Raw genomic sequence first — 24,335 nt, 5'->3', positions numbered from 1 at the left:
AAAAGCACAGCCTTTCATAAAAGTCAGATATTTCTTGATAAACCTGAAAATGAAGAGAAAGGCCTTCATGAGGTGTTACCATTCATTCTTCCAGACTACCACGCTGGTGTATGTGGCCAGATATACATTAGATTTAAAAGCACTATGGCGCCCCCTAAAGGGCTCACAGACCAAAGGTAGAATTTGATTTACCCCAGGAAGTCTGCCCAACATTTTACTGGAGGGAAAAGAAACACGCGCACAAAAAAACGCAGCATAACATCAAAATGAAATCTTCACAGGGAAATCACCACGCTTTGTGAGCTCTGGCTTCAAACTAAAAAGACTGTTTACCAAATGTTGCAAATCTGCTTAGCAGACCACACTTATTCTAAGACAGACACGTGGCTTAAATTTACTTATTTTAAATAGTAATTTTAAAGGAAACAGAGCCAAAGAGAAATGAATACGAAAAGAGCTTCTAAATCATAAACATCTTTTTGCAAATATACGGTCTATAGAGCATAAGTGCCAATTTTTATGCTGTGGAGGTTCACATAAGCATTATTATAAAAGACAAGAAAAACAATCAAGGCGGGTTCAAGGTGGTGAGTTGATTGATCCCTTTCTTCTCCACTTTATTTGTTTGCTCAGCGAGGGTCTACAGTGCATCAGGGCAAAGAGCAGTTTCCTCTGAACAAACAAAAAGCTTGCATTCAGCTCGGGATGACTGGCAGTGGCTGTGTAAATGTAAACGTCCAGTGGTGATTAAGCACCTTGGAGAAAACATAAAGCCAGGGGAGTGCTATCTGAGATACAGAGGGTCAGGGAAGTGACATCCGCAGAGATGGAAAGAAACAAGGGAGTAAACCATTCAGACATCCAGAGAGAGAGAGGACAGCACGAGCGAAGCCCACAGGTGACAACAGGCCAGGCAAGCTCATGGAATTGATGGGCAGGGCTCCTGTGCGGCTGAGGGCAAGAGGAGAAAACGCTGTGGGTAGGTAGGTGGCTGAGGTCCAGACACTGTGGGACCCTATAAGCCTTTGGGTTCTATTCCAGGGCATGATGAGGGCCACTAGAGCTGCACTCTCCAAGATGTACATAGCTGCTACAAAATGCAATACTTAATTTTAACTTTGAATTACTTAAAAGTAAATAAAATTAAACATTCACCTTCTCAGTCCCACTAGCCAGACTCCAGGTGCTTGACAGCCACAATGTAACTACCATATTGCAAAGGACAGACAGAGAACATTTCCACCATTCTAGAACATTCTGTTGGACTGTGCTGCGCGAGAGGTATTTGGTCTTCGGGGATTTGTTGTTCATTTGTTTTTTATTTTTTGTTTTTTTGCACAAGAGAGTTTTAAACAGGGAAGTGACAAGACCTGACTTAGGCTTTAAACAGATCATTAGTGACTATGAAGGGCAGACCCCAGGGGGGTAAGAACAGAAGCAGGCACACCAGTTTGAAGGCTACTAAGGTAATTCAGGCAAAAACATCATTTGGCTATGACTATGAAGATGGTAGTGATATGTGCAATTTTCATTTTGTTTTTGTTTTTAAAAAGGTCATATTTGGAATATGTTCTCAGGGTGGAGCCAAGAGGATTTGCAAATCAACTGGACATGTGTGAGGGGGAGAATCAAGGCTGGCTTCATTGTTTACAGCCTGAGCAGCTGAGTGAACAGTGGGTGCCAGGTAATGAGATGAAAATAATGTAGGGAATAAGAGGGAATCAAAAGTTCTGTTTCTGAAATGTTAAATCTGAGGCTCCCATTAGCCCTACACATGGAGACAATGGATTGGCAACCAGGTCTTTAGGTTCAGGGGTGAGATCATTATTTTTAAAGAATATCATCTCATTAGTTAAAAAATAAGCCGTATTCTCCCTCTTAAAGAAAAATACCTTATTAACCGAATAAGGCTTCAAAGATTATCTGCAAAACTCATGGCCTTGAAAAATATGGCTGCATTCTCCAAGATTTCAAATGAAAGTTCAGAGGCCTCTAGCTAGCACGTAAATTGAAAGGAACTCAATTTTCTGACTGATGAAAATGCCTGTGGGCTGAAAATCAGAAAAGGGGTTTACAATATTAAAGACTCAAAACGTGGCACAGAGGAATACTTACCTTTGTTTTGTTTTCTTCTGCAAACCCAGGGGTGTCTGTGTCTGGTGGGTAGGCCACTGTGACATAGACGTTATATGGCTTCACCTGCATTTCAGAAACAACATTGGCCCCTTCAGTAAACAAGATACAATTTCACATCCTCCCTCACCAGCCTGCACTGGCTGCCAGGCATACATAATAAATACTACCCTGATTTTCTCAAGAGGTGGCAAGGCCAACGGGTGACGCTGGAAAAAGAACTACCACCATCTGAGTCAGGAAACTGATCTCCATATAGACCACTTAGAAATAAAGAAGAAAAGCTCATCTTAATGCAGTTCTACTCCAGAAGGCATCTGGTCCTAAGGAATGGCCATCTATCCCCTTCTTCGTTTCTTCCACTCCCGCTGCCCATGAGGAAAGCGACAGCGCTAGAAGGAAGTCCACTTGGTCACCCCCCCACTGCATGCTCCTTAGGCACTGGGTTCAAGTCTGCTCCTCCGCCATCAGACTGTACATCTGTTTTCCTTCACGGCTGCTCCTGAAACTCCTGTTAGGTTGATTTCATCCACAAAATATGTTGAGGCCACTGAAACCCCTTTCCTGGTGCCCTTCTCGTGCCACCCAGACCCTGGTCTAGAACTGTATGCACCTTGAGAAGTTTGCTTGCTCAGGGGATCCCTATGCAGCCAGCCTCTGCCCAGAGGGGCTCAGGAGTCACTTCCTCCTCCACAGAATGTGCCAACAGGAATCTCCCCAAGGCAGAAGCCCCAAGTCAGACCAGCCAGGCTTCTCTTCACAGCTCCCTCCCCTACTTGGAACTCCACCCCACTGTGAAAGAACAGGTTCTTTGGCTTGTTTACTTCACCACAGGGCCTTCACACTTAACTTCCCCACTCATAAACACACACCCAATGATTCTAGAAGATTCTCCTTCTAGTCAGCCAGAACACACCCTTCCCACAGCCTTCTTTGCAGCAGCCCTGCTCCACCCAGATGAGGGTGACGGTTCACGCCATCCGAATCTCTGCCATGCCTTTGGTTTGCCGTTGGCTCACTGCTTAGTCCCCATGACTTGGAAGTGGGCAGACAGCAGCTAATAGTAAGATCAGCCACTATGTGTCTCAAGGAGGCTGAAAAAAGACAACGGGACTTCCTAAGGCAATGGCCTCTGAGAGTATCCCCGGGTCCCTTCTTATCGTGCAGCCCTTTTCCTAGTTCCATCATGAAGCACAGTTCTGAAGCCTGTGGGAGGAGCCTGCCAACCTGGAAAGTGCAGAGTGATGTTTTTGTTGGTTCAACTCCATTGCATAGAGGGCATGAGCGTGTTCACTCAGCAGAGAAGGGACATGTAGCTTCAAGGCCCTGCTATGCTCATGAACAGCTCTGGATTCAGGCTAGGCCGTGAGGCTGATGAGCAAGCAAGTTCTCTTCCACTTGTTTCTGACAGAGTGACTTTTAAAGCTGTCTCTGTTGTGCAGAGATCAGAGAAAAACAGCACCACAAAAGCCAGTAAGTGGTGACCAGGCAGCCCCTAAAGAGCCTGAGAGGATGGCTTGGATACGGTCATTTCTGTGCCTGTCCTGTCCCCTCAGTGAGGATGGGGGTCCACATGCCACTGTGAGAGAGCATTTCAAAGCGGTGTTTCTCAAACTCAAGGTTATGGCTGAGCTTCCAAATGGTTAAGACAGCTTTTCAGAACAGCTTTCTCCTGGGGTGGGCACAGATTGTCAGGGTTGGAAGAAACCATTCCAATCTCTTTCCAGTGTGGTATCCACTCTGTAATAATGGAACCGAGTGAGTCTTTCCACCTCTGGGTGGATACCTCCAGTAGCTAATAAGCTGACCATTTCATTCACCCAACAAATAATGACTTTACTACATGCGTCAGTATTGTTCTAGGAACGAAGCATACGGACGTGAACAAAACAGACAAAACCCCTGCGCTCAGGGAGCTGAGGGTCTCCTGAAACTCTTGGTCAAATAATTCGCTAAAATCGAAATACATTAAACTACGTCTCTACTTTCCTTTAATTGACTAATCCCATAATCCCAGCAGAAAAAGAAATGAGGCTCATTCGGCTTTACTCGTTCTTGCTGAGACAATGCTGACGCCCAGAGAGCGCCACGTTTTCTAATACTTTATAAGCCAGGACTTCACTAATAACCCCCCTGCTCGCCTGGCCAGTGTCTGCTTCTCCCTGTCACTGCTGATCCACCACTCTCTGTCCCCGCCCATTCCCCTCACACTGTCTCCCTTCTGCCAGACTCAGTCTCCACCAGAAAGATAACCCACCTGCTCAAGAACTGTATTATCAAAGCAATCCCACTTAAGATACGTCGTTCCTAATTCTATCAAATCGAAGACATGGGAGCTGTTGATCTGAAGTCCAGAATTTAAGCCTCAGCTTCCTTTCAGGACATGGTAGGAAGAAACGAAGTTAGAGGGAGGTGAGCATGACTGGGGCAAGAAAAGCACAAAGGACAACGCCTAGTGTGCTGTTACTCGGTCTCTGCTTTCCAAAAAGATTAACTTTTAAAATCTTTAAATGATGTGTTTGTACCTAAAAGACTGAATTTTTTTTTTTTTTAAAGCAACATGGCACAGCATGTTTTCAAAATTACTTATGGTACACAAAACATTTCTAGGGTCCTACTTTAGTTGGGGGGCAAAGGTTAGGGTGGACAGAAAGATTTTAGTATTAAACCGAAAGGACTGTCAACAGTTTGAGCAATTCTGTTTCATTCACAGAAAACACAACCACACAGACTGGATTATCTAGCTTCCAAAAACACAACATTGAAAAACAAAAACAAAAAACAAAAAACCCCCACAACACTGGAAGATTATAGGGAAAGAACTATTGTTTAGATGCGAGTTCTGCTATGGACAAATTAGGTTTTGATGATTGAATTTCTTTGGCCCCAAACCCATTATTTTTCACGGTACATATTACTTTATTTTTTGTTTACATGAGTACATTTTTAATGGAGTTCAAATACGGATAGAAGTCAAGCAGACTGGCAAGTCCAGGCCAGCTACTTGCAGTGTGTGAAGCACGCTTGTCACAAAGAGGCTGCAGGCTCTCTGTCTGTCCTAGCCACTCACTCTAGTCTCTCTTTTATTAACATCTCTGTTCTACCTAGAGCGAAACCAGGCTGCCCACATTATATACTTTGCCCTAAATTAGTGAATTCTGAAGTAGTTCTGCGAGACAAGACTTAGGGACAAAAAGCCCTCATGAGCAGATTTGTCATTTCCAAAACACTCCTTCACCTGCTACGTTCCTAAGACACATGAAGGGCTGAGGTAAGTAACCAGATGAATCAGGCTTCTTCTGACACGAGTTACAGATACAGCGTCTGCTGCAGAGAGAGGAAAAGGCCCAGGCCAGAGGAGGCCTGGGCTTTGTTACTATTTCTGTCACAAAGTAACCGTGTGGCTTTGAGCAAGTCTCCATGAACTTACTGAAAACTCAGTTTTCTTACCTATAAGGTGGCATACCATCGTCTACCTCATTTATTTCATAAAATTGTTTTAAAAATAAAATAGTTGTTTACAAAGGCACTTTTCAAAGTAAACATTACAAAAGGAACCCCAGTATTCTTATTTGAAATTTCAGTCATACAATATGTATTATAATGACCTATTATTGATTAAGAATACTAAACAAGCTGATGAAAAGGAAATTGGGTGTGGTTCTTTGGAGATGACAACAGCACAGTCCCTCAGTCCCGAAGTGGTACATCAGGGTTCTGTCACTGACCAACTCATCTGTGCTGCAGAGCTCATCCAATGTCCAGGCAGTGTGGCACTCTGTCACATACCACCAAGGGCTCTTTTCAGGATGTTCTAAATCAAGCGTCAGCAAGCTATGGCCTGAGGGCCAAATCTGGCCCTTCACCTGTTTCTATAAATAAAGTTTTATTGGAACACAGCCATACCTGTTCATTTATGTACTGCACATGGCAGCTGTCCTGCTATCACAGGAGATTTCAATTGTTGCGATAGACAACACCTAGCCCTCAAAGGCCAAAATATTACTATCTCGCCCTTTACAAAAAGAAAAAAAAAAATTTGTTGACCCCTGATCTAAATCATTAAATGAGATTCTCAAATCACAGACAGTTATAGAAGAGGGCTCACCACAATGGATTCTCTTCTGGGCATTTAACATCATAATATAGTGTTATATTTCAGCATATACGGCAATAGTAAAATTTTACCTTGCCCTTTTCAGGACATGACTTTGGGTAGATATGTGTGATGTTCAATAAGCATGCCCATGTGACAATAATACAGAATTCTACTTCACACAGCTGAGGTGTAAGGCTGTGACATCATGACAAACACTTTGAGACTATTCCTAACCTCACCCTTCTTTCACAAAATGTTCCATTAACTGTGAAAATAAAAATCATTCACCTTCATCAATATTTCTTTAAGATATTAAAATATAAGTATTAGGAGAGTCAAATGATTTTTTCAGTCGAACCCTCTCATTTTATAGGTAATGAAACCGAGACCAAGTTAAATGATTGGTCTAAAAGCTGAGAGCTAGACAGCTTAAGCGCTTCCCTCAAACACATAGTAATTTCATTATTCAGTCAAAAAGGACAGATCTCTTTGTTAAGGAGACATCTCTACAGAATAAAATATCTAGTTAACCTCACGTATACTCATACAGTATTTGACCAACGATACAATGAAGATATTAGTACTTTGTGTATTAAATTAAGCAAGCAAAAAACCTCATAACCATTTTGTTTCTGTCATAACTATAATCGTTTACGGAATGAAAAATGTTAACTTTTTCATTGCAAAGTTCAGGCATTGAGCCAATTGATTCTCTGTCACAATGTCAAATCTACAATCTGTAATTCAATATAACACGTGTAAAGAAGCTACAAACTAAAGAGGAACATTCGCTGAGCTGAGGACTAAATATAAAACCAAATACAACGTTTACCTCCATCTGCAAAGCTTCAGCCAATCCCCTGATGGCAAACTTGGATGAAGAGTAGGCCGTGAAACCGAACAGTCCCACCTGTCCCGCCTGGGAGGACAAAAAGACGATCCTGCCCACCCGGCGCTCCTTCATGGTGGTGATCACGGCTCGGCTGGGGTACACGCTGCCCAGATAGTTGATGCTCATTAGTCTCTGAAGGGAGCAAAGAGGCCATGAGGAGTGAGCAAGGTCAAAGCCACAAGGCAGGGTTCACGGGAATTCGGTCTGCTCTCCAGATTGGAATTCTTCAATGGAGTCCAACTGACTGGGAGCTCAGTGGACTTGGTAAATGAATGAAGGATTAAATGATCCTGTCAACGAGCTGTGATGCTCTGTTTCTACTTTCTGAAGTCTGTTTCTGTATAGCCTTGCATTCTCACAATGGCAGCACTTACGTGTTTGCTGAAAATGGGTCAAAACTAGTTCTCTCCTTGTAAAAAGTACACTGCATATTGCAGGTGATACTTTTTGCGAGACAGTTTTAGAAACAAGCTTCCAAATATTTCCAGCCCTTTAGTTCTAAGCTAAAGAAAGACCCCAAAGAGACTGGGACAGTGGTTAACACCATGGACTGTGGTTTGAAGCTTTTGCTCTACCATTTACAACCTATTTGATGATGAACACGAAAAGTCAGATACTCTACTTATTTCTGTAGCTGAAAACAGATTAATAACAGTAGTATCTCATAGGGCTGTTGCAAGGATTAAAAGAGGAAACACAAGTTGGATGCTAGCCCACAGTAAGTACCCCTGACCCACAGTAAGTACTCAATAAATGTTGGTTCTTATATCATGATGGGTAAGATGTTACACAGGTACAAACAGTGTGTTTTCCCCTCACCTGGGAACTCTTAAAAACCTTACATTATAACTTGAAAAAGTAAGACGTGCATTAAAATGTTTTTATGTTAAAAGTCTCGTAAAAATACTTCACTGGGGAACTTTGGGTCAATCATGAAATGTTAACTCAGTAGAATGATAGATCATTTTTAGAAATGTTGGGGGGGATATTTATTGTGTAAGTTTTTAAAAAGCAGAGGGTAAACTGTATTTACGCTGTGACTATAACTATTTCAAGTATTAAATAAAATTACATGTGTATAGGGGCAAAACCAAAGAAATAACAGATAATTGTAAGTGATTGTGTTAGAATGCTGGGATTTCCATTTTTTCCCAAACTGTCTTTTAATATCATTCTGTTTTGATAATAACAATGCTCTAAATAAGTATTTGAAAAAAGATAGCACACTGAATTCAAGTGTTAACTTCATCTCCCTTCAGCGATCCCACTAAAATATCAGTAAAAAGATGTCTTTTTTTAAAGGCAAGAACCCACAAGGGCAAAGAAAATCAGAGCAGTAAAATTTTGGAAGTTGAAGTACAGAATGACGAGTGGTAACTACCTTAGCAGAAGGCTGAATGTTAAGCAAAGAACAGAGAAACTGAAAATCAGGATTGTACCACAGAACACTCAAAAGGCTCAAGTACCTCTGGGGCAAAAGGCTGGGCATGGGGCTGAAAGACAAGAGTGTCAACTAAGAGTCTGTTTAAAAAACAGTCAGATGGGCAACTCCACAGTTATAATCAGGGATTTCAATACCTCTTTTTCAATAATTGATAAAAAAAAGTAGACAAAAATCAGTAAGGACATAGAAAACTTGAACAATGTTACGAGCTCAAGGGACCTAATAGATACTAATAGAACACTCCATCCAAAATGGCAGAAGACACATTCTTTTCAAATGCACGTGGAATGGCTACAAGATAGACTATATCCTGGGCCATAAGAAAATGCTCAATAAATTTTTAAAAATTCATGTCATACAAAGGATGTTCCTTGGCTACAATGGAATTAAACTGGAAATCAATGAGAGAAAGACTTCTGGAAAACACCCAAATATTTCAAAACTTCTAAATAACCCAAGGGTCAACACAGAAATGAAATGGGAAATTATAAAATATTTTTAATTGAATGAAAGTGAAAATACATCACATCAAAATTGGTGGGATGCTGCTAAAACAGCATTTAGGAGGAAATTTGCAGCACTTCAATAACTGTGTTAGAAAACAAAAAGGCTTCAAATCAATGACCTCAGCTTCCACCTAAAGCAACTAAAAAAAGAACAGCAAATTAAAACAAAAGCAGGGAAAGAAAGGAAATAAAAATGAGAGGAAATAAACGAAATAGAAATTGAAAAACAATAGAAAAAGCAATAAAAGCAAAAGCTGGTTACTGAGAACATCAATAAAATTCATAAACCTCTAGTCATACTGGTCAGGAAAGAGAGAGGACACAAATTTTCAACATCAAGATTGAGAGAGGTGACATCACTACAGACTCTATGGTTGTTAAAAGGATAATAATGGAATATGATGCATAACTTTGTGCCAATAAATTCAACGACTTAGATAAAATGGACAAATTCCTTGAAAGACACAAGACCAAAGGTCACTCAAAAAGATATATATGTAGCCAGCCATACACATATTAAAGAAATTGAATTGAATTCATAAACCTTCCCACAAAGAAAGCCTCAGGCTTTCTCAATTCCACACAAACTCTTCCAGAAAACTGAAGAATATTCCTCCGCTCATTCTATGTGACCAGCTACCCTTATTCCAAAACCAGAAAATAACATTAAAAGAAAGGGAAACGTTACAAGAAAACAAAAAAATATCCCTCAAGAACATAGAAATGATACTACATCATAACCAAGTAGGATTTATCCCAGGAGTGCAAGGTTGAACATTTGAAAATAAATCAATGTAATTCACCATATTAACAAACTAAAAAAGAACTCTATGATCATCCCAATAGATGCAGAAAAAGCATCTGACAAAATTCAACATCCATTTCTTTTAAAAACTCTCCGCAAACTAGGAATAGAAGGAAACTTCCTCAACTTGGTAAAGAGCATCTACCAAAAAACAAAAACAAAAAAACAAACAAAAAAACTATAGCTAACATCATACTTAATGGTCAAAGACTGAATGTTTCCTCCCTAAGATCAGGGACAAAGCAAGGATGTCTGCTCTCACTCAACACTGTGCTGGACATTCCAGCCAGTGCAATAATGGTGTTCAGATGGGAACGGAAGAAGTGAAATGCTTGCAAATGGCATGACATTGGGCGCAGAAAATCTAGTGAACACTAGAATTAATCATTGAGTTTAGCAAGATTGAAAGATCAATATACAAAAATCAACTGTACTTCTCTGTTAGCAATGGACACTCAGAAACTGAAATTTAGAAAATACCATTTACACTAGTATCAAAAAATATGAAACGCTGAAAAACGATGTGCAAGATCTAGACACTGAAAACTACAAAACCTTGGGGAGAGAAATTAACGCTAAGTAAGTGGTGATATAAGCTATATTCATGGATTAGAAGACAACCTTGTTAAAATGTCAGTTCTCCCAAGTGGATCTAGGGAGTCAACGCCACCCCAATCAAAGTTTTAAAATAACTCTCATTAATATCCACAGGTAGGTAAAACGACCCACACAGCTCCAGGAAACCATAAAGAAAGGCATTAAAAAGGAAAATGAAGAGAAGTGTGTTGGAGCTCCCCAAGAGCCCCTCGCTGTGTGGCTCACTAGCAGGCCTTCCAGGACTCAGCATATAGCCGTGCTCATGACTAAGACTGACTGCAGTAAAAGGATATAAAGCAAAGTCAGCAAGGGCAAAAGGCACCCAGGTGAGAGTCCAGAGGACACGAGGTGTAGGTTTCTGGGAGTCCTCTCCCCATGGAGTTGTGCGGGGGTGGGGTGTGATTACTTCCCCTGGCAATGATTTGTGACAACATGTGCAAAGCACTGTGTATAAGCATTTTACGTGCATGTGAACTTCAATAAAATTAAAACTGAAAACAAGAAACCCAAAAAAAGTAACTGAGATACAATTTGTTTTAAATAAAAACGAACTCTTAGCTTCAGAAAATGCATCAAATGTGGTATTGTGTGTGCTACCAGGGCTCACTGATAAGCCTGAGCCTGGACTTGACTAGAGCAATCCAAGTCACCAAGCTCGAGTAGGGAGAGGGCAGAGGGGCCTTGGATGGTCACGCTCCCGTTACCTCCATTCAGGGCAGCCAGGGGACGGAGGGCTCTTTCCCTACGGACACAGAGGGTGAGGCCCATGATAAACAATTCCTAGAATGAGGCCTCATCGTTTGAATAGAGGCACCAGGTTTTGGGTAAACAGTTCTTCCTTTTCAGAAGGAAAACACTTCCAACATCCCCTACCCGCTGCTTGAGCCCCTGTGCTGTTCTCTGTCCCCTCTCCTGCCACCCACTCTCCGTGGTCACCCATGACTGTACCTCCATCCACTTCCCAATATCCCCATTTCTTGCCTTGACTACCCCAACAGCTCCTAAAAGTCTCCCTGACACAGCAGGCAGAAAAATCCTTTGGAAACCGAAATGCAGATCCCGGTACTATCTAGCCGAGCTTAAAACTCTTGCGAGGTTTAGAACTAAACTCCAAACAGCTCACAGGGACCTTCAAGGCCACAGCAGATCTGGCCCCTACCCCACCCCGACCATCGCTCAGGGCGCTCCAGCCACACAAGCCTCCTAGTCTTTCCGTAGGTTTGCCAAGCTCTTCCCACCTTGGGGCCCTTGCAGACATTGGCTCTTCTGCCTGAGATCTCTCCCCTGGTCTCTTTGACCCCATTCTTCAGGTCTCAGATCCCGAGGTTGGGTCATCTACACCACCTAACGGAGCTCCTCGGCTCCTTTCCTGTTTACCTCTCCCCGGAGCGCGTCCTCTGAAATCACACTGCTGTTCTGCTTGCCCCTGTGGGGTCTGTCCCACCTCACCAGGGCCAAGACTTGATTCTCTTCCTCACCACGGTATCCTCAGGGGCCAGAACAATGCTTGACTCATTGGAGTCTTTCTCGAATATTTGTGGATTGAATGAATACAAGGAGAAACACGTGAATATTTATTAACAGCTACCGTGTGCTAAGTGTTATGCATATGCTATGTTATTTAATCCTCATAGCTCTGGGAACTGTATATCCAGTTTACAGAGATGGGAGCTAAGTCGGAAGAAAAGCTGAGGCCAGAAGAAAAAGAATGATCTGCCTGAGATCACACAGCTAGCAAATGGCTGGACTTGAAATTAGAGCTAAGATTTAAAACTGGTTTAGCCTGATGCCAAAGTCCACTATTTTTTCTACTGTACCATGCTGCTGGGTAACAGAGAGCAACAAATAGTTATGTGGGTGGGTACAGGTGTGGGAAGATAGTGGCGGTGTGGAAAAAAAATTGTGTTTTCTTTTTTAAATATAAGAGAGGGGGAAGGAAGAAAGGAAGGAGGGAAGGAAGGAAGGGAATGAATTAGTGTGAATGGGAGACTGAAAGTTGAGAGCAAAGTGAGTTTGTTAAAAAGACTAGAATTGTACATTTTTTAATATTTCAACAGGCTTCATATTATAGCTATTTTACCTCTGCCTTCCATCTCACCTACTTCACATTTTCCCCTTGTCATTGATACCCACGTACATTCATACACTTAATTTCTCCTATTCTTGCTCACAATTACATACCCTCACAAAACATCCACTCAATGTTCTTTGTACTTCCATCAGACACACAAATGTAAGCAATCCCTATACCCTCTGTCCCCAAGCAGACGTGCCCCACTTCCCAAGGTCCCAATTTTACATCTGTACATTATTATAAACGTGTAACTACTTGTACCCTAGTCCTCTCTTTCCCCTTCACATTCAGTCAAGGCGAGTCTTTTGCTAAGAGAATAGATCTTCAGTGTTCTCACCACACACACACACACACACACACACACACACACACACACACACACACACAAACTGTGCGAGGTGATGGATGTGTTCATCAATTTGATCACGGTAATAATTACCTCACAATGTAAATATATCTCCCTGCACACCACTTTTCACACACTGTCTCTCTCACACACACCCTTTCACACACCCTCCTCTGTTGCTGGCCACCCCAGAAGTCCTTCACCTCATCACTTCATGTGGAGGTTACCACTACAACTATTTTCCCCAACTGACTCTTTACACAGCTGTTGAAATAATCTTCAAAATCTGCCTTGGATTACTCACAGATAAAGGTATCCAGGTCCAGACAGCTATCTTTAAACCTAGCTGATAAAGGACCCCTAAGACACTCCAGTCCCAGGTAGGGCACTACTCTGCTTATATCTCCATCCGGACTCTCCTGACGTGACCTTAACTCAGCCTTTACGGTGCTTTCCCGCAGCCCACCAGAAGCAAGATACCTGAACGGCTGCTCCAGCAGTCTCCTTTCCTATAAAAGGGGATGCAATTGCACTTTGCAGAGTAACGCATTCACAACCCATGACTACGTATGATGAAGGCTCAACAGAACATTAAGAAAAAGATGGCTGATGCAATGCCAACTAAAAAAAATGTTTTGCACTTAAAGATTTCAGATCAGATGTGTATGTCTTTAGGGCTAAAATAACTAAGATTCCATGGTAAACCTGTTGAAAAGCATAATCATAAATATGACGCATTACCTTTGTATTCTTGACCCGAGAGCTCATAAAGACTCTGCTCTTCAACATTTTGATTTTTCACTATTAAAAATACTGATACTTGACATGAAAATCCAGCATCTCTAGGTTTACAAGAGCTTTCTAAAATGTATGACCTCAGTGATGTGTCACAGTAATCTGGGTCATATCGGAGGGTTCGTTCCCATTGTACAACTGGGGATACCGAGGTTGAGATTTGCATAAACCCTTAAGTTTGGATGGTCATGGCATTGAGATCAAAATCTTGTCTAGCCTCCCTCTAGTCTTCTAAAGCTCCTATTAAATTGGAACTCATTTCATCAATTTCATTTGTAAAGCCTTTACCCATGGCCTTGTTTTACTTTTTAGTGTATGGGCTACTTCAATGAGCAAAACAACAAAATTTTACTTACTTCAAAAGTATTAACTTCAAGATCTTCAAATTTTCCTGAAATTGACATTCCGGCACAGTTTACAAGCATGTCCACTGGGCCCAGTTTCTCCTGTGCCTAGAAAATTTTATCAGAGCAGGCATTAAGAAAGAGAAGAACCAACTTAGTAGCAAATCAAAGCCAATAAAATATATCAAACTATTAAAGCTATCAGGAAGATTTACCCATTCCAAGCCACAGAACAAAATGGTAAGAACCAAGAGAAAGGCATGTGAATCCATTCCAATTAGCCCAACTTCTTACTTGTTTTATGACGTTCTCCACTTGGCTATAGTCTTGAGATACGTCGACTGATATACAAAGCACTACCTGTTAGAAAGAGAGAAAAATGATCAAAGCTATCGGGTGTCTGAAACTACTTTTAAAAGAATTTTTTTTTTTTTTTTTTTTAATGAAAAGCAATTCTTTCCAAAAGATAAGGAGTTCAATTTTGGATGTACCAATTGCAGTATTTGAAACCTGCTAACAACAGAATTAGTACGGTTTAATTTTCTTAGCAGTTGTCATTGAAAACTATTCTGGGCAAACTCCAAAGAAATATTGGTCAAAGGATACAGAGTCTCAGGTATAAGATGCATAAGTTCTGGGGATCCAACACATTAACACGGTGACTGTCGTTATTAATACTGTCCTATTGGACACTTGAAATGTGCTAAGAGAGTAAACTTAAGTGTTCTCACCACACACACACAGATGGTAACTATGTGAGCTGATGGATATGTTAATCAACTTGACTGTGGTAATCAGTTCACAATGTAAATGTATACTAAATCATTACATATGCCTTAAATATATACTTTATTTTTCAATTATACCTCAATAAAGCTGGAAATAGAAAAAAATGTAAAATGCTCCTCTTGAAATGCCACCAATCTATCGTGACAGAAAGCAGGTCAGTGATCCCCTATAGCCAGGAATGGAGGGAGGGAGGAACTGCAGGGGGCAGGGCAAACCCTGGGGCCGATGGCATGTTCTCTGTGGATGTCGGTGGTGGTATCACATGTGTACACATCTGTCAAAAGCCACTGAACCGTAACACTCTTTAAATGGGTGCAGTTTATTGCATACAAATTCTATCTCAAGTTGTTTAAAAGAATACTTAAGTTATATAAAGAATATATAAATTGTACATAAATTATCTCAGGTTGTGACTATCTTAAGTTGTTAAAAAGAATAATAACAAATCTAACACACAGGTTTAAAAAACTATTCCCCTTGGAACAATATCATAGCTATGACTGCTGTACTGGGATTCAGTGTCAGTAGGTGGAATAAAGAGATAAGCAAACAATATCTACTTGCAGAAGACCTCAGGTTGGCCCCTGCTGAGCGGCTGAGCCACGGGCATTATCTGCCAAGGACCAAGGGTCAATTTGGGCCTGCGGGAGCTGAGCTGGGAGCCTAGTCATGTTTGGTTCACTCTGAGGTTTGCTTGCGATCCCTGGACTCTGGACTGACCCGCCACTCAACAGACCCTTTAGATGAGGGGTCACCGAGCTGAACCCCAGAGCCCACCCAGCACAAACCTGGCGGTGCTCAGGGGTGCGCTGCAGAGCAACGGCAGGAGGGTTCAGCCTGTGCTTACCATGGAAAACAAGTCCATTCAGTCTTGGAAAAGGAAGGGAGGAGAAAAGGGGAAAAACACATATATGGGTGCTTACTTCGATAGAAATATATGAAACTGAAGTTCCGAATCCTAATAGGGACAATGAGCTCCTGTTTACTTTTCTTTTTGTGGGTGATGTTTTTGAAGCAGTTAGACTCTTGACCTAGGTATGTTCTACGTTCCCAGGGAGGGCGCTGAGAGAAGCAGGAAGGTGTCCCTGATTTCTCAGTCCTAGGAATCCTGCCGTGGTGAGACTGACAGTCAGGGGCAGGCAGAACCAGCGTGTCGTGGGGCACGTAAGTACATGAACGTTGTGGATCCACGTGCACTTGTGGGTACGAGGCAGTGGGCGTGCAGGAAAGAGCGCACAAGCACATGGCTCTTGCAAAGCCTGGGTTCCAATCGTGTCCCTTTGTGAACTAGCTGAGCAGGACTTGAGAAGGCTGCGGCGGCCAGTACTGCCAGGGCGTCAGAAGCTAGTGATGACTGACATCCCTACCAGCTCGAAAAAGTCACGATGTGAGAAATGAAGCTACGACCAGGGAGGCCAGAGGGGAATAAAAAGAGAACAATGGCCACAGGATTTGTGGGCAGGAAGTTTTACTTAATACAAGGAACCCTGTCCAAACGACCTAAGTTCTTAAGAAAAGGAAACCACCGCCTTCGCAAATGTAACCTGAAATAATCCAGACTTGAGGGGTCGCCCTTGGATTTTATCCCTGTATCACCACGTAGAAAACATTTTTTAAAAGTGGGAATAGGAATCATAGGATTAATTTTTAAACATGCCTTTTTATACAGCCTTAGATCATTTACTGTAAATAAAACCTATACCATAGATGAGTGGAATTTCAAAAAACAGTGTTAACAAATTACCAGGAATAAAGTGTCCACAGGGCACTGCTTGTTGACAAGCCCGTTCTGGGCCCAACAGAAGGATCAAGCGCCATATTGCCCACCCCAGCCCTGATATCTTCCCCTCCCCTGTGGAAGTCAGAACTTTCTATATGATCTTTAGCCTTCTGATAGACGAGGAGGGGGCAGGAGTGATGAGGAAGTCCAAAGCAGAGAGATGGTGCTGGTGGCAGGCAAGACTGGCCTTCAGCCATAAGCATTCAAGCCTTACGGTTTTAGATGAGACTTCCTTCCCTATGAGAATGACACGAATATGGGAAAATATGGGGAAATTTGCTGCGCTGGCAGCTTTGCAATGTTTTCTTTGCAAGAAAAAAGGGTACAGGCAGAGGTCACAGTACTAGAGAAAAACTCACATATGTGCATAGGAGCTGAGGATGAGGATTTCTATCTGCAGCATAGAATGCAATAGAAAAAAAAAAAAAAAGCAAACAGCCCAACCATAGGAGACTGATTAAATAAATTCTGGGGTACCCAATACTATGCCACAGCAGTTTAAAAAGATGAGATGGATTTATTTTTATTGACATGAAAAGATCTCTACTATCTTCTGGAAGGAAAAAGAGGCAATTAAAACTACAATGAAATACTATTTAAAACCCACCAGAAAGGCCAAAATTGGAAAGCCAGCCAATACTAAGTGTTAACAAGGTGTGTGGCAATAGGAGGCACTAACCACCAGTGGGAGGGTAACCACTTTGGTGAAGTCGAAGGTACACATACGCTCAACTCAGCAGTTCCATTCCTAGGTAGATTCCAGTTTTGTATATGTGCGCAAAGAGACAGACTTTAGTAATAGCAAGACACAAAACAAACTAACCAAAAAACTGGAAACAACCTAAATACCCACCATCAGTAAAACTGATGTACAAAAGGTAGTCTCTCCATATAAGAGAAGACTATACGGCAGTAAAAAAAAAAATGAGGAAACTATCACTCTATGCAGCAACATAGAGGAATTTTAAAAATTGTATCAGGTGAAGAAATCGAGCAGCACCAGAATCCGTAAAGAATGATGTCATACAAATCTAGAGAGAGAGAAAGTAGGCTAGTGATTGCCTAGGGCTGGGAGGGGGTGGGGAGGAAATGGGAAGTGACTATTAATGGGTCTGGACCTTCCCTATGGGTTGAGGGAACCGCTCTAAGATTGGTTCTGGTGACGGTTGTGCAACTATGGATGTACTAAAAACCAATGAATGGTACACGTCAGATCAGCAAAGTGTACACTAGGTGAATTATAGCTCAAGAAAGCTGTCCCAAAAAAATGATGCAGAAGTAAACAATGTACTATTTAGGGTCACATACATTTATGATCAAATTATAAAGAAAAGCAAAGGAAGGATCAACGCAAAAATCAGGTTGGGGGTTCTCTGTAGGAATCACACACAAGGGTGAAGCTAACGTGGGATTCAGGGCCTCGGTAAATTCCATTACTTAAGCTGGGTGGGTGATAAGCACGTGGTTACCGATTTGTTATTATGTTTTATACTGAAATATATACTATATACAGACACATACCATTTTATTCATCAGACAATTCCATAACCAAAAAAATTTTTTAAATGTCCCTTTCCCCTTAAGTGTTTATATAAAGTTGATTTAAATAAATAATTGAAATAAAATCACTTTCTGGTAAAGCACTGTTATTTGATTATGTGTGTGTGTGTGTGTGTGTGTGTGTCAGAGTCTATACATTTTTAATAAGAATCTGAAATTCTAGACAATTCAAACTATTTTACCTTTTCAAAAACAGTCTAATACGTATTTTTTAATGAAAGTTGATTGGGGTGACAATGGTCAGTAAAGTTACATAGATTTCAGGTGTACAATTCTGCAGTACATTATCCATATCTCCCATTGTGTGTTCACCACCCAGAGTCAGTTCTCTTTCTGTCACCGTATATTAGGTCCCGTTTACCCTCTTCTACAGACCCCCTTCCCCTAATACGTATTCTTAATCTGGAAAATCCTACATCTTTCAATGAACTATTTCCCTCATACAACTGTATTGATTTGTACAGAAAATGCATCAAGAACACAGTGATTTTTACCTGCTTATCATTAATCGAGTGCTTTTCAATTTCTTTCTTTGCCTGCAGGAGCCTGTCCTGAAAGAAAGAGAGAACAATTAGTTCTGGTGATTGTCTATTTGCCTGCTTGTTCATTCAAAAGGAGAGAAAAAGCAATTATTATTCATATTAAGTATTTATGAAATTCAAGAAAACACCCAAGACAGCATCTATGTTGCACAGCAACAGGCCACAGTTTACGAAAGAAAGAAGGTGTCGAGTATGGTAATAGGGCTAAGTGATAGCACATTTTTAAATTCACTGCGTAGAAAGATAATAGAAAAATAAGTGAACTTCAAAATCCGATTAACAGTATTAATTGCTGATGGTTACCCTATTAATTCTAATCAGCGTTTTGATCTGAAGAAGAACCTTATGGATATGCAATGCTTCCCCAACCTAAGGGTACCCGTGCTTCCATGTCAAGAGTGCTTTCGTAAGAGATGCTCCAATATTTTCCTCCTCTACTACGAAAGCATCTACAGTAAAAAACACTTTTCAGGTGGACCAGGTGAATCTATGCCTGGCTCCTCTCAAAAATGCTCATAAGACAATCAAAGGTACCCATGAAACTGAGTAATTTTTCTAAGGTCTCAATTTTGCTTGTTTCACTCATTTTCAAGAAGGCCAATACTGGTTTACAGTGTCTTAATTGGCTATGAAAGATGTAAATTAACTACATGCCAACAGCAAGGAGAAATAAAAAAGGAGAGGCAATCCTTCAGAAAGACACATAGGTTTTCTAAACATAAATGTGTCTATAACAAAATAACATTGTTCTATCAATAAAGCTATACACAACTTGACTTTGCCAAAATCACAATAAAGAATCACATTAGAAAAAAAGGATTTCTCGATGCCAGAAGGCACGCCTGCTCATTCACCTCCAGCCAAGCAAGGAAACACAGGGCACCCCCTGCTTCCTTTTTCACCTGTCTCGTGGCAAATATCGGCGTGGTTTAAATCTCACAAAATGCCATTTTATTAAAGTTGTGTTTCCATTCTTGTAAGGTGGCGTCAATGCCAAGGCAAACTCACTGTGACAGAAGTCAGGATATAAATAAAAGGTCGTTAATTCTGCTTTTCTTGATTTTAAAAAGAAATTACGGACATCCAGGCCTGTTATTATTTGAACATTCCCCCTGAGCTCTCCATGGCCTGCCGTTCTCCCTGGCTCTGTTTTTCTGTGCACCCCTACCTGGGCAGTCACTGTACCACTGCCCCTCTTTTGTACAGAGGAACCCGAGCCCCCCAAGCACCGGTGCGGGGCTGGCGTTCCCATTCCCAACATCAGCCCCACTTCCTATCTCCCTTCTAGAACTATGCTTTGAGCGCCTGCTATGAGCAAACTATGCCAGGCAGAGAACAACAGCAGCGGACGACACAGGCCTCATCACCTCCCCCAACCCCAGGAAGCAAGAGGATTCTGCGACTGTTCATGGGAATGGTTTCACCGCTCTGGGCCAGGGAAGCAACTCGGGCAAGAATAACAGGCCCGGAATGAAACAAAAAACACGCCTGTGTCAACTTGACTGAGCAAAACACATGTTTTGCTAAACTGCTGGGGAACAGTGAGACTCTGTGGGGTCTGGGTTTGCCCAGAGATGTGTATCATGTCATAAGCAAATTAGAGAGAGACGTGGACACATCCTTCAGGAAATCGCTCACAAGCCAGCACCTCCGGTGGGCGGAGGGCTCTCCAGGGCTTCCTGTGGCCTGAGTTTGTGTTGGCCTCTGCCGTCTCAAGTTCTGCAGCCTCTGTGGTGTTGCCTAATAGTTGCTGGCACTAAATAAACATTTGTGGAGCTGACCTGACTTCAGCAAAGAAGTCTTTGCCCTGAAATGAGCAGTGGTTCAGGAATGGCACCTCAAACCAGAGATGGGAGCGATTTCCGGTGCGGGTGTCGACAGCAGGACGCCCAGGCAGCCTCTCTGACTAATTTAAGGTTGAATGAGAAGGTTAGTAATGATGGATCTAGAACACTTACCTCATTTCGTGCAACCAGAGTTATGAACGCTCCTTGTTTGTAGCACTCGATTGCAATACACTTTCCGATGCCACTGGAACCTCCCGTGACCTAAAAGAAAAAAAGACAAAAAACTTAGTACTTGGCATTTCCCTTGTGTGGGACATTTACTGAAAATAATTATGACGGGCCCTAAAAACCAATCTATAAGAACTAGATTTTTAGTTCTTGTAGCTTCTCCATCCCAGACTTGATGAATGGGACACGCACAAACGTCAAACTGCACTGTGGGGGCCACTTCCAGCGTCCCCAGTACTGAACTATGGACTGATAAGACCGATAATCTTTTTCTGAATTTATTGGAGGGCAAGTGCCGTATTAATCTAGCTAATAGAGTACATTCATCTGGGTGGTGAATACACAATGTGATGTATAGATGATCTATTCCAGAAGTGTACACTTGAAACCTATATAATTTTACTAACCATTGTCACCCTAATAAATTTAATTTAAAAAAAAAAGAATACATCTGTCTGCCTTTGAGCCCAAATCCAACAGAATCGTATTTCCTTTCTGCAAACCTCCCATGCATGACTAGCTCTACAAGAGATGAAAAAGGAGGCACATTATCTTCTGATATTCTAAATGGCCGCTTATTATAAAGTATTCTATGGTCACATGGAAATCCTGAAAAGTGCAGCTTTTCTTCATGCACGATTCTGCCCCTCGCCATCTACAGCTCAGCCATACTGGCTGTCTTTCTAGTCACATACTCTCTCCAACCACCAAGTGGGCCTCTGCACATTCCCCTCCCCTGCCAGGAATGCTCTCCTCCCCGCTTTCATCTAGCTGGCACTTCCTCACCCATCAAATCTCAGCTCAAACATCACTGCCTCAGGAAAGCCTTCACTCACTGCTGCGCCCTGACCTTCACCCACTTTTCAGCACTGCGTCCTTTTTTCCTTTCGTTTATACACGCACAGAATCAGCTAGGGATTTATCTGCGTGACTACTTAATTCATAACCATCTCTCCTATCACCGCCCCAAAAGCTCCATTAAAAATAACAACATTATTTTTGCTCCCCCACTATATTCCTAGCACTTAGCACAGTGCCTGGCATGTTGGAAGGATTTAACGTAATTAGACAAATGCAACATCATCTTTCTAGTCATTTTCCCTATGCAAGTTATGTAACGTGGGTCAGGTGAAGGGGAAGGAAGGTGTCAGAGACACATCTGTCTTTACAGGGTACTGTATCCTACCTAAAAAATAATTGTGTCGTAATGTCCTATGTCAAAAAACTAAAAAGCTTCACAATATTGCATTAAGTAGCTCTATCAAAACTCAGTTAACCATGTCCCTGTAGTCAGACATTTAGATTATTTCGAATATTTTAGTGTTACCTATTAATCGTGCTGTAAGGCACACATCCGACCCCAGCCCGTTTTAAAACCCTCATGAAGCATCGTCCTACAATGTTCTGACCCCCACGTGACTCCTCTACATCTCCTTCTTCTCCTTAGCCTCATCTTTCCACCGTTGAGATTTCTTTAGAGGATCATTAACCAATTACCTACAGAAGGTTACGGTAAAAACATACCTGTTGCCTAGGTGAAAGTTGGCTATTGAGATAATTCATGGGTGGCTTTGCTTTATTAATTTGCACCAGACATTCCAATTCCATAGCAATTATCAGGACCCCTAAAAATGTCATGGCTGTTTTATGATGTTCTTTCTGCGGCCTAAATGTCCCTCCACCCAACATCTACCTATTTTGCAGAAGCTAGTTCCAATGTCCCCTATTCCAAGAAGCTTTTCCTGACTCTGTCACGCAGGCCCATTCTTTACCTGTCACTTTCCACCCTGTGCACAGTTACGTATGTACATGTCTTAACTCTTTTGCCACACTGTAAGTTCCTTGAGGATGAGTACCAACTCCAATATATGTCTCTCATTCTTAGCACAGTGCCTTCTAAAAGGAGTTGCTAAATAAACACTTGCCTACATTAATTTGCAAAATGGTATATGGTGACATTTCTCTGAAAGATACAAGAAAACTTGTAAGTAAAAATTCCCTATTTGTTATTCAATGACTTAATGGAAGTTGAAGTTATGAGGTTATTGAGAAAATGTATATGCTATAAAGTGCTACCTAGATATTAGCTATTGTTATCACTGCTGTCCTTTTCCTAGACTATGCCAGGTGAGCTAGCTGTTCGACCCTGGTCACTTACAAGATTATTCTCTGAGAACAAGAATCATGGATCATGGTTCGTGGGAAACTAACCTTCCAGTCAAGTCAGTTAATTTTTAAAAGGCATCTAAAAATACACATAAGCCAATTCTAGGCAATTACTCTGAATATCATAAGAAAATATAAGAGTTTTGTATAATAGCTGAGAAAAATGGTAAATATTGAGTTGCCTGACAGTTGGTAAATTGAGTCCAGATGTGGGACACTAAAGATAACAGTGTAATGCCTTTCTCTATCACTCCCTCTTACTGTTCATTGCAAATGTAGTTTAAATCCTTAATCACACATTCGCCTCTTATTGAGGGCAAGAGAAGGGTGGTTTGCTGCAAGGAGACCTGTTCCCAGCCATCTCCAAAAAAGGGAGAACTTGATTTTCCAGTACTCAAGTCAATTAAACAGCTTTTTAAAAACCAGCTGATTTAAATAAATACGTTTTGTAAGACATCTGCAGTTTTACCACTGTAATTAAGAAGATAACATTAGTATATAAGAATTGGTCTAAAAATGACACCATAAACAGTTCTGAGCTAGTCTGTTCACTTCCGTATCAGTGGAAGTTCTAAACGTTAGCTCCCTCTCCTACCACCACCTGGTCTAGTCCTAACAAATCTTAAGAAAAATAATTACACTTTCACTCTTCTTATGACATTAAAAAAGACAGATGGTGACATCACGTGAATTATTCATGTCACCCTCACGTCATTTATAATGACAGATTAAAGCTGGATGGTGAAAATAAGAAATTCTTCCTGGTCTATCCCAACAGGACTTGCTTATCATCGTACCTACCTATGACCTGCATCATGATGGGTCTGGAAGGACTAGAGTCAGGTTAAGGGAAACTCTCCTGTGAACACTGACTCAAAATTTTCATCACTGCTTTTAGCTCTACCTTTTTCCAAGTTGTGCTCTGCAAACATAGTTCTGAAAGAATCCAATTTTTAAAGCCATGCTTTTGTGGCAGAAGTTCTCTGGTGGATATAACACCGTCAGGATTTAGCATGATTATAGACTTTTGCCCTCTCTCTCTCTCTCTCTCTCTCTCTCTCTCTCTCTCTCTCTCTCTCTCTCTCTCTCTCTCTCTCTCTCTCTCTCTCTCCTCTGTCTCCCATCATCCCTCTCTGAATTTACGCTCCCCTCCTCATCTACCTTCCACATCAGGAATAACAGGAGTTGGAAGTTTACTGACAGTTTTACAAATTAAAGGAAAGACCTTTTCTCAGTCACAAACTCTTGTGCAGATTTCAAGCACACTAAAAGAAATGACCATCCTATCGTATCACAGTGCAGTGCGGAGACACGTATCTCAGCAGAGGCTCGAGAATGTCACCTTGGGCACCAGAAGGATTTGTGCTGCCAGCTTAGCAACTCACTGACTCTCCTTAATCATCATCTCACCCCTCCGTGTGCACCGGGGTGGGGAGCTCCAAACAAGA

General features: G+C 41.6%; 1 protein-coding gene across 1 annotated transcript in view; it reads right to left on the bottom strand.

The window, feature by feature from the left end:
* The window catches only part of KDSR (3-ketodihydrosphingosine reductase), a 36,516-nt gene that overhangs the window by 11,078 nt on the left and 1,103 nt on the right, over nucleotides 1-24,335 (bottom strand). Inside the window, exons 2-7 of the mRNA XM_081079112.1 lie at nucleotides 20,665-20,754; nucleotides 18,659-18,715; nucleotides 14,330-14,395; nucleotides 14,048-14,143; nucleotides 7,065-7,256; nucleotides 2,116-2,199 (exon numbers count right to left, since the gene is read on the bottom strand). Of these exons, the coding sequence (XP_080935238.1) occupies nucleotides 2,116-2,199; nucleotides 7,065-7,256; nucleotides 14,048-14,143; nucleotides 14,330-14,395; nucleotides 18,659-18,715; nucleotides 20,665-20,754 (585 nt within the window). The remainder of the gene's footprint in view (nucleotides 1-2,115; nucleotides 2,200-7,064; nucleotides 7,257-14,047; nucleotides 14,144-14,329; nucleotides 14,396-18,658; nucleotides 18,716-20,664; nucleotides 20,755-24,335) is intronic.

Source organism: Rhinolophus hipposideros, assembly GCF_964194185.1.
Source record: "Rhinolophus hipposideros genome assembly, chromosome: 17".
Lineage (NCBI taxonomy): Eukaryota > Metazoa > Chordata > Mammalia > Chiroptera > Rhinolophidae > Rhinolophus > Rhinolophus hipposideros.
The sequence above is the reverse complement of the archived record's forward strand: the minus strand, read 5'-3'. Positions and strand labels throughout refer to the sequence as shown.